The following is an 11,547-nucleotide window of genomic DNA, read 5'->3' as shown; positions in this document are numbered from 1 at the left end:
ATCAAACGCCATGCAAGTGGCTTTGTAACTATTGACTCCACAAAGTTTTGGCAAAGTAGGAAGGACACACTAGTACTACCGCAACAATGTGAACAGGTACTGTGCACACATATAAAAATACTTGCTTTTAAATATTTGATACCTTCGATGCAAGGAAAATAACACGATTGTATTTGTGTTTGAATTAGGTTGTCTATCAACCAATGGTGGATAATAATATTTCGACGTGGTGGAAAGAGGCCCTAATGCAACAATCAAATGCCATGCAAGTGGCTTTGTAACTATTGACTCCACAAAGTTTTGGCAAAGTAGGAAGGACACACTAGTACTACCGCAACAATGTGAACAGGTACTGTGCACACATATAAAAATACTTGCTTTTAAATATTTGATACCTTCGATACAAGGAAAATAACATGATTGTATTTGTGTTTGAATTAGGTTGTCTATCAACCAATGGTGGATAATAATAGATGGTGGCATGTCATACCTATTATGCCACGTTCCAAAGTGATGTATAGTACATTTACTAATATGGAGCGTATGGAGGATGGCCATGGCCATGGAGGTGATGATGACCGTGATACAAGAGAGGAGGATGATCATGAGATAGGAGATACAGATATTGAGGCCATTACCCGTGAGGATGAGCCTACCATTGGTGATGCTGATTTCGATGAGCACATGAGTAGCACAAGTAGTAGTGGGTTGAATGTATTTGTAGATCTAAACACTTGTTTGGATTTTGAAGTAGATAGTTTGGCAAGGGTTGATCTCATTGAGGATGAGATTGAACCGTAGCCCATCATTGATATTGGCAAAACTATTTTACATATTGTCTCATTCTCCTCACCTCACTTAATTCTTGTATATGTGGGCTTGCAAAAAAGCATTGATGTTTTTGTTAAAATTATGTGCTTTGGTAATCATGGGCAATGTTTGGAAAGAAGTGATGTACACCAAAATCTCACTTTCTGTATTCTCTGTTTTGCGTCTAAATACGCGTCTAATTCTCAGTGTAGACGCGCTAATACACGCACAAATAGACGTGCTGACAGACGTAGTGTTAGACAGGCCCATATTTTCTCAGTGTAGACACGCTAATAGACGTGTCAATGCACATGCAAATAAACGAGCTATTAGATGTGCTATTAGACGCGTTCGTAATTTCTCTATTCAAGTAACACCTATAGAGGCGCCCGCTATTTTGCGCGTCTATAGTTGCTTTGTGTTGTTGTGGATATTTGATAAAGAATTAGCATACTTCCACATGTGGGTTAATGTTGCTATATTTGATAAAGAATTAGCTTACTTCCAGATGTGGGTTAGTGTTGCTATATTAGGGCTATATTACACAAAAAATTCTTCTTCTTCTTCTTATATTCGTGGTTATTGCTCACATTATACACATATCCATGTTCGTCAACAGTACCATATTTGTGCTCTAGTGCTTTCATCATATAAACCTAATTAGAGAGTTACTAGTTAAGATTCTATCAAATCCCTCTTAACCATATATTGTTTACTCATAGAGGTATTGTGCTCAAGGACTATTGGTCTCTTTGATTTTTTTGCAACACATCGATCCTATCTAATGACAGATTCTAGAACTCGTTATGGTGGTCAATGGGTTTCAAAATTAGTCTATGTAGTTCCATTTCGCATAAGGTTGCCCTTTGGGTCACACGTAGGGAGAATAAGTCATGATATAGCTAAAGGTACCCATAGCGCACAATGAAAAGAAATATGCAAGATAGGAAGAGTTGCTAGTTCTATGCTTTCCAATTACAAAGAAGAAATATGCAAGAGAAGAATGCTAACTACAGAAGGTTTAGTAAATTGCTAACTCGTAAGGTTCAATGCTTTCCAATTACAACAATTACTAATTCAATGCTTTCCAATGGATGCAAGCATAGAATCTTTCTATTGCTAGAGCAAATAAACGGCTCCTTTCATCGTTTTGCTAGCTCCAAAGTAAATTTTGATAGCTAGTTTTGCTGCAGCCATTGGCTTCCGTCAATGAAGTCTGTGGAGAGATATTGCGCTGCGTCCTCATCCGATAGCTCATGCGACCACTGCACTCGCTGAGATTCGTCCGATCCTGGGCCGTAGCATTTGTATTGCCCATAGTATACAGTTCTGCAATCACACGATATCGGCAGGATTAAATCGTTGTGTGCGCGTCTTCGGACTTCCCTTACTTGCGTGATTAATCTACAGTGCATTAATCACACGCATCTTCGTATAAATTTGCAGTGGATCGCACTGCGCTTCCATTAAAGCAGGTACTTCCACTAAGATCGAGAAAGTGAGCAACCTCCCGAGAACTAGCAAATTTCGCACTTCCTTTAAAGTCAGGTACTTTGACTACGATCGAGAAAGTAAGGATCAAGCAAGGATCAAGAAAGTAAGGATCAAGCAAGCTTCCGAGAAGATTTTGTATGAGCTGGATCGAGAAAATTTTGACTTACTGATCTTTGCTAGTTTCGTGATCCCAATCATCCCATCCTCTGGGATCGACGATGCCGTCGAATTGAGAATACGCGAACACTATTCGGGAGTATGGCCCCATTGCTCGACCCAGGTAGATAGGTCCTGTTCCGGTGACTTTGCAATTGATAAATGAGAAGCCAGTGTTATCAGATGGACTCTGTCGGTCTTGTGCGGCTACAGATCCGTAGCTCTGCGCGATGGAGTTGAGCTCGCATCTCTGAAAACAGAAAAGCAAGGCTATGCGAAGAGCTGAGCTTCATATGCAGAATAATTACCAAGCATTTTCCTTCTTCGACAAAAGCTTCAACTACGTGAACGCACGCGGGATCGCATCAGGTGAAACATACGTTGTAGAGGGAGCGAGCATCGCCGAAGACGAAATCGATGGATCCTTGGATGAAGCAATCCTCGAAGTAATGGCGACCTTGATCGTCGCAGAGGGTGTCCTGAGCACCGAAGAAGCCACAACGGTAGAATGCGGCCATGTCTCCGGAGATCCTGAAGGCAGCGGCTTGACGGCCATCGATGCCGGGGGGGGGAGCAGGGAGCGTATTCTGCGGAAGTAACGATTGGGAGGGATGAGGAAACTCGCGAAAAAGAAACAGACTCGCAAATGTGGGATACTGTCGTGGATCTGTACCCGGAAGCTGATGTCTTTCGCGACGAAATTGGATGCATAGACGGAAACAGACGCCGTATTGTAAGCTGTAAGCTCTGCTCCATCAGGACCTACGTCGCTAGCTTTGAGGTGCCATTGCACATACGTCAGGTTCATCCCTGCTCCTTGCAACGTGATGAAGGGCTTCGTCGCCGGAATCGTTACCCTTTCCCTGCACATTTCAGGCCGACCATTAGTCCAACTTCGTTCGCAAATCTTCCCAATAATCGCTTTATGCTTCATCGTTCTCTTCGTTACCCTTCTTTCCCTGCAGATTATAGTTCCTAGATTCGTTCGAACGCGCGAAGGTAACTCGTTTGTATGCTGCATTTCTCCGTTTCTCTGCAATTCTCTACACTGAATTCCTTCCCTCTTGATTGTTTCGCAAAACCGAGAACTCGCGCTGTATTCTCAGTTTCGTAATCGTGCCTACAACCGGACTCGCAAAGATTCGACCGTTTCGGCTTTGAAATGTCGTCTGTCGTCAACAGCGATCAATAAGATCTCTGGACAGGGGACTATGAGGGGAGCCTCAGACCAACTGAATCGGAAATTTCGTCCTCAAACATGGGGCAAATCGTTCAACGGTCGTTCCTACGAGGACGACCGGCCTGCCACTCTGATGCAACGGACCCAAAATCAGAACTACCGACGGCAATGTGGTGGTGACCGGTCCAATCAAACCATGCAAAAGCTTCATACTTCGAAAGGACGGACAGGTTCAGCGTGAAGGCGGACCACATGCAGGTCTAGAGAAGGACTCAGGAGTTATCCGTTGCACGCGAACGGATACGACGCAGACAAACAGCAAAAGCGAGGTGATTCATCTCGCCAGACTAGCTGCTGTCCATGGTACCAAATCCATGGCAGTGTCTTACTGCTCGAACTCGCATTTACCATCGCCAGAAGCTGTCTGACTGCTCGAGCTCGCATTTACCATCGCCAGAAGCTGTTCTGTGGACGTCTGAGCCCGACCTATCGTCTTGTCTCCCCGCTCGTGAGTTCCTGCTCGTTGCCTGCCACAGTGCCTTGGATTTTACGTACATGAAATCGCCATGAGGTCCTGCTGCCCTCTCTCCAGCTCCTCGCCTCGGATTCTCTTTCTCGTCGCCTATTCTAGTAGCATTGTTCGCGACAAATATCCTCCGCAATTTTCAGGCCCCCGAAATTATACACCTGAAATCACAATAGGGTAGTCCCCATCTTGACAGAATGCGAAGAATCAGGTGATTGCGGCAACCGTGTCTAATCTCACATCCTGAGTCACAGGTCTCTATATCTACATCGATTGCATCTATGCATTTGAATGTTTAGTAGAGCAATTTCGAGGACCTATTATAATATACACACCGATGACCACCCAAGCTCTGGTTGGCCATATTGAACATGAAGTTTCGGAGTTTGGACATGTTTGTTAAGCCACCCTCAGTCTCTAAGTATCCTCAGGGTGAATGGCCGCAAGTTTTGGGCATGTTTGTCACATTAGTTCAACTTTGGTGACACGCTATCTCTAAGCTCCTTTAGAACTCACATCTCTTTGCAAGCATTGGAATGGAATGAGATTGTTATTCCATGATGGGATTTGGAAGAGCTTGGGAATGCCCTCTAAGAGTAAGTCCCCATGCATTGGGCATCCATAATGGTATGGATATTTCGAGCTTGCAATCTAGTCCAAGACAGGAACCCGCCAAACTGTCCCTTAACTTGTGATGTGGGAACTGCCACAATTGCAACTCATGCTAGGTATTTTGAAAATGGGGCATGGCAAGTCTCTCACAACTAGAGAAGTCTACTCCATTGCTAATTTGCCCAAAAAAAGCACACAATTCTTCAAAAAAGCCTTCCACGGGAACTCTTACCTACAACCATGTACTGTAACTCGGAATGGGATTCACAATGAGCGGGCTATCCAAGATTGCTACTCCTCCATGCTTAGGGCCTATGCACATGGGCTCAAGAATGCTCCACTAGTGTACAGCTAGTGCAACGAGGGTAATTTCCTACATGAACGAAATCCCAAATTGTGAGATTGCAGCGGAGCTCACCAGAGTTTGGTACATGGCCATCAGACGCCTCACCATCCAAGCAGCAAAAGCAACACAATTTGCACTTGGCTATTTGCAATTGGCTGGGGCAGAGGAGCTTCTGAGTTGGAGCAAAAGTAAATGCGTTGGTATTTGAAGTCAAAGCCAAATGGCTCGTTGCCATTGGGTGGAGTCGAAATGCAACTCTAGTGCTCAAATTTGCATCCTCCAGAATGGTGCCCATTCGAGAACCAATGTCGCACTAGACTCGCATCATCAAAAATGGATTTAACCATATGAATAGCTTCAAACACAGCCAGTGGCAAATTTTGAAGCCCGTGTGCACTGGCCCTTAGGTTTCAAGGTCACAGGGGCCTCCTCAAAGGGATGGAACAGGATAGCAATCATTCATTTATGTTTTTCCCATCGTTTTTCTCCACGGTGGTAAGGATGGCAACATTTTCAAAGACAAGGTCTTTTTAGGAGTCCTAGGCCATTCCTTAAATCTCTCTCCCACTTATTTTGTTATACTTTAGTCGTTTTCTTCCCTTTTATCTCCACTTGTTCAACCCCCCACTCAAAATAAGTCAGAAATGATATTTTCACTCATTGTTCCTTTGGCTATTTTTTATCTCAACCAACTAGCTTCCTCTTCTTCAAGATGCTAACCTTTCAACCTACTTTGAGCCTTTGACGAGCTCTCTTCTTGTCTGCCCATGCAATTGATTGTTGGTGGTCCTGCTTATTGCGATGTATTTATACCTCTCATTCATAGACACTAGCACTTCATGCATGTACTCAACCCACCTCCTTTTTATTTTCTATAATTGCCTCGTTCTCGCCATCTGTGCATAGTCTTTTCCATCCATCCACTCTTATTGCATATATAGTTAGGCCTCTTCACCAATAGATGGTAAATGGAAAAGGAATCTATCATTATTTTGAACTTGTTGTTTCACTTTCCATGTCACTAGAGTAACATGTTATATATTTTCTCCATTTCAATCTATAATTTATTAAGAAATGGTACCATGTTTTAAGTCCCAACTTCTTCGAGCTCCCAAATTCCTTTCAAGTTGTTCCATTTTCATTGTAAACAAAGTTTCATTAGATTGTTTGCAATCCATTGCAATTGATTTTGTCTTAATCTCTTGCCTTAGCCTAACGTTATGAATTCTATAGAAAAAAGAGCCATTAGATGATGGCAATAATTCAAGCCTAATATTTAGGGGTTCTTTACGAAGGTACTAAGGTGTAAGTTGTCTAGCCACTCAACTTATGCATATACAATTAAGGTGCATGTTCGGATTATCTCATGGTGTATCCAAAGCAAGAATTATGTATGGAAACATAAAAACAAAGGGTGAGACAAGCAAGAAGACTGTAGTCATACATAACAGAAAAGAAAAAGAGACTTGTAGTGTGTGCTTGCCAAAAACCATATAGCAAAGATTTTGTGAAGAACGAAATACAAAGGAATCTTTCACCTCACCAAATCTTTCCTAAGAGACAAAGTATCACTGAACGATTTACAAATATAAGGGTCCTAGCAAATACACTAACACAATATCAAGTTACACACACACACGTGTGCGTGTGTGCGTGTGTGTGTGTGTGTGTGTGTGTGTGTGAGAGAGAGAGAGAGAGAGAGAGAGAGAGAGAGAGAAAGAAAGAAAGAAAGATAGATAGATAGAGAGAGAGAAATGTATTGGGGGACGCACACATGTGTGCATATGAGTGCTGTGTGTGTGCCCACATACACACAAAAATTACTTTTTAAAATTGATCTAGGATGTCTAACCACGAAATCCTTTACAAATATTAACATGTATTTGGGATGCAAGTGATAGGATTGATAGACTTTTGTTGTTCCATAAGCCCCTATACTTGACATTCATAAGAGTATATACAAGGCTTGAGTATAGAATATGGCATGCTTAAAAAAATGCTATAGAAACATTGTATTTGCATGGAAATCTAGGGTGGTAGTAGGTGGCAAACCTAATTTCCATCTAAATTGAAATATTTTGGGTAAGGGGTAGAACCATGGCTACTACTCTTCTCTTGTGAGCTACTTACTAGCCTTTTAGTCTTGGAAGTCTTTTATGCCTTGGAACTGCAGGTAGCACCCTCCCACACTAGCAAAGTGGTTAACATAATCAATTTCTAGGTCATGTGGAGAAGGATTAGAAAAGTCTAGTGGGAAATATTATCTAGTTTTCAAAAACTCATGTCACAAGGTCACCTTCTTTGTAAGAGACTAAGGATTGTCTACCAAACCTGTACTTGTTTCCATTGAGCCATGTGTATAGGGAAAGTATGGTTTAAACGTAGACAATGCTGTTAAGCAGACTCCATCTTAGGAGGTTACATAGAAAACAACTGTCCTATTAGAATTCTTTAGAGCCAAGTCCCTAAGGAAGTTAAAGAATGTTTTAATATTGTATTTTAAGCACTCGATGTCACGACGATTTAGTGATATACAAAATTAAAGAAGACTCCATCTTAGGAGGTTACATAGAAAACAACTGTCCTATTAGAATTCTTTAGAGCCAAGTCCCTAAGGAAGTTAAAGAATGTTTTAATATTGTATTTTAAGCACTCGATGTCACGACGATTTAGTGATATACAAAATTAAAGAAGACATTAAAGCACTAGGGTGGTGTCCATTGTTGAAAACATCTTGCCATTTTGCAACGAATAGTGAATTGGAATTAATCTGAGAATATATTTAAACTCTCTGTCCATTGCCCATACTGAGATTTCTCATCATAGAAAGCAAAACCATGGAATACGCAACGCTGATTAACTAAGTATTTTCAGATAAATTGGAGAGAGAGAGATCAGAGAGTGTGATTTTTAGTTTCTGTCCATTGATACTAAGATCCTCATCAGAGAAAGCAAAACTATGGAAGCCCCAACGCGGATTAACTAGATCATGCACAATTTGCATTGAAATTAGAGAGAGAGAGAGAGAGAGAGAGAGAGAGAGAGAGGGAGTATAGTCTGTGTCTATTTATGTGAGCGAGTGCACTCATCAATTGCCATTGCGAGTATAGCTAATTCGCTCATGGAACCTATAAACCCTTCTCTTGTGTGCGCCCCCCTACATTCATTCCACGTTACATTGGCAATATACAGGCTTTTCCTTTGACAAAAGTTAAACGTAGCTGTGCGACACTTACTGATAGACTCCTGGATTTATCTGAATTGTAATTGGCCCATTATTCCCGTCTGCAACCGAGTCTACGGCAGATTGTATAGTAGCGTAGTCCGCTTGGCCCGAGAGGTCGACGACTATATAACGCGCTCCTTGCTGCAGAGTTCTTCCCTTCACGTTCCTTGAAAATGCTATCTGGGGCAAACTTAAGATAAACAACAGCAAGAATGAAACAAGCCAATAAGAAATGCTCGTAATGTTCATGGTGCACCTCGTTGTTTCTATACCCTACACACGGAATGCAGAGATTGGGAATCCTAGCCTGCAACGGAAACCAGCACAGCCTAGGTCGAATTGTGGAGTTTCGACTACGTGAATTACGAGCTCCTGGTCTACTAATACAGGGAGAGATTCGACGGCGCGAATGTAGAATAGAGTCTTCCGGCATACATGGATAACCGCAGGCTTGTTGCAGGAGGGGAATTCTAACCGAGTGTTCAACTGAGTCTAAGGTCACAAGACGGCTTGGGGTGGTAACTCTTTCGTTTCTCTGAAAATTGGATATAGCAGATTCTAGCTGATGAGTGCGGGCGGGAAAGTAAGGGAAGGAGACTCTTTTTGACAAGGGAATGGCTGGCAGATTGGCTGGGTGCGGGTTGGAGGGCTGGAGAAAGAGCTGTTGAAATTAAAGAAAGAGTTTGAAATGTGAAGAGAACCAACCGCACACTAAGACGATGAGCTACTCATTGTCTTGGAACCATGGGAGGATTCGGGTTTGCGGTTCAACGATCGGCAGAGGCGAAAGGTCAACAAATTAGACCGAACCTGAGAACTGTGGGGTGTTGATCGAGCAGTGATTGGGCAAGTCAGAAAACCAGGAGACAATGCGATTTGGAAGTTGGAAAAGGCTGAAGGCAGTAAAGTGTGGCTGTACCCGTTCGGTAAAAGTCTGCTGAACAGGTAGTAAGGGGAAGAACGACAGGAAGTCTGGAATGGGGGATGCTCCAAGTTGCAACCTACTGCCTTTCTTCGACAGGCAATCCGGCAGGCTGCGGACAAAAGGTTGGTGTAATCAATTGCTCGATTATAATGCCCCGGGATAACTATGCTTGAGGAGGCGGTCAGGAAAAGGCGTCGCAGATGCCAGAGAGCAAGCAGAGATCTTGTGTACTATCGATAGTATTGTGCAAATGCGAGCAATTCACAGCGGCGTGGTCGTGATATTGGTTACTGGCAATAGCCAATAAGGAGTGTCAAGAAGAAGAATAATGGAGGTATGAGCGAATTAGAGAAGCAAAGAAAGCACGGCGACGGGTTCAGCAAGCAGCTCTCAACGGCGCCATGCCGGATTGCTGGCGGAAAGCCAGAAGCGGCACTGCAAATTGCTATGGTTGATGTGTGCGTTATACTGGGAGCCGGGAATTCTCAACGTCCAGAATCCGATATCACAATCAGCGACGAGGCTGGCCAATGTCCGCTGCGCCGTCTGATTTAAACCGTTCCCGTAAACTTTGTACAATGGAATGGAAGGAGTCCGACTCCCGAGCGCTAAATCCGACTCTCAAACCTGAAGTATCTATCCATTCGTGTGTGTCTGATAAGAGTCCGATCAATATCAGCCTGCGCTCTTCAAGGCTACACATTTACTGCTTACAAGCAGACTAGCAGAGGGAAGCAATGGAAGAATGGCACAAAGCCCAATGCACAGAGCACCACTAACGAGTAACAGGGATCCCGAATTCAAATGTGCAATTCTAAACTCTTTCAATATTTTCCTCCGAAAATTCGTAATGCTTGCTGCAATTGGAATTTGGCAATCCGAATCAAGTAATTATCACTGCGTCGTCCCACAAATCCGCCATGAAACATCAACAATTATCATTTGAACAAATCCACGAGCTTAAGCTTAAACAAGCAAACAGTTCAACGGAATTCAAGGACGATGACCAGCCTCGTAGAAAGGAGATTCTTTCGTCCTCCCATGACGTACTTAGTTCAGTTCAAGCTTTCAATATTACGATGATAGTAACATGGGTTTCCTTAAGGAATCGACCTCCTCTACAAGATGGTTCCGTGCACTTACCTTTCATTGATGTGGATCTCCTTTTCATTGCCTCCCGTATACATTAACGTCTCTCTCTATTCACGGGTCTTGTGTGTACACAAGCTAAGGTTGTGTATATACTATAGCCCCTCTTCCGTAAGGTCCTTTACCGACCTCAATCTTTATTCACGCATGTACTTCATAAGTGAACACAACCTAATTTTGTCTATAGCTCTCTGCCAAACTTCACTCTTTACTGATCTCAAGCACTTTCCAGGGTTCTGTTTGCAATTATCTCTAGTAGCCAATGATAGCTGCTTGATAGCTACAAGAGAAACACGAGATCCAAGTGATGACACTTAAATCGTAACGACTATTTTTTCGATATAGTGGCTAGCACAATCGCTCTTGATGTTGCACTTTTGGCTACTAAAATATACGTGTTGGATAGATCCTGCACCCCCATAAAAATAAGAAATTGATGCAAAAAAACCACTCAAGGATGCCACTTAGCACAATGGCATTTGCAGGATCTATCCACCATGCAAACAGCCAAAATAGCGGGCAATGAAACCATAGCAGTCACACTAGGGGCATCGCTTTATCTATGAAGCTTGATGAGTTGTCAAACTATGATAGTGGGTTGATGCTCATTAACTTAAAGGTTGCCAAGCTGATCTTAAAAGCATGAAGATTATATGTGATGCTGGGACATCAAACATAAAGAAGGCAAGGCTATGCACAAATCATTGATCAAAGAGTAATTATAAGCATGCACTCAATGAGTTAAACCAATTTCTTGCAAGTTTTTCTTTAATTTCAAGGTTTAACATTTCATATCTCAATACTTGAATTATATTTAGGAACTTTTAAGTTATATCTTAGTTAAGTCTAAGCATTGCTTTTACTTTGAAAAAATGTTTTATGCATGTTTACAAAGAAAATATACACGCATGTTGCACAATGAAGGCAATGTCGACATAGATAGACATGTCTATATTAATTAGGGAAAAGTTGCCATGCGATAGCCAAAGGGTACAATGAACCTAATTTTGAGTGTTTGTCTGTGTATGTCTCCCAAGTTTGAGAGAGAGAGAGAGAGAGAGAGAGAGAGAGAGAGAGAGAGAGAGAGAAAGAGAGAGATTTTATATTATACATAAGACATTTA

The 11,547-nt window shown here is 42.4% G+C and overlaps 1 protein-coding gene across 1 annotated transcript; it reads right to left on the bottom strand.

Annotated features, from left to right (window-relative positions):
• Window positions 1–1,855: 1,855 nt before the first annotated feature.
• LOC147883360 (putative pectinesterase 68) lies at window positions 1,856–9,077 on the bottom strand. The gene is made up of 5 exons (XM_087399774.1): window positions 8,361–9,077; window positions 3,134–3,323; window positions 2,841–3,047; window positions 2,472–2,710; window positions 1,856–2,139 (listed from the first exon to the last, which is right to left on the bottom strand). Exons 1-5 carry the CDS (start codon window positions 8,597–8,599, stop codon window positions 1,989–1,991), a joined length of 1,026 nt encoding a protein of 341 aa, XP_087255900.1. The 5' UTR covers window positions 8,600–9,077; the 3' UTR covers window positions 1,856–1,988.
• Window positions 9,078–11,547: the final 2,470 nt, after the last annotated feature.

The sequence above is a fragment of the Dipteris shenzhenensis genome, chromosome 28, assembly GCF_047967505.1.
Source record: "Dipteris shenzhenensis isolate YYH24624 ecotype China chromosome 28, Dip_SZ_1.0, whole genome shotgun sequence".
Taxonomy (NCBI): Eukaryota; Viridiplantae; Streptophyta; class Polypodiopsida; order Gleicheniales; family Dipteridaceae; genus Dipteris; species Dipteris shenzhenensis.
This window is presented reverse-complemented; position numbering and strand designations above follow the sequence as displayed.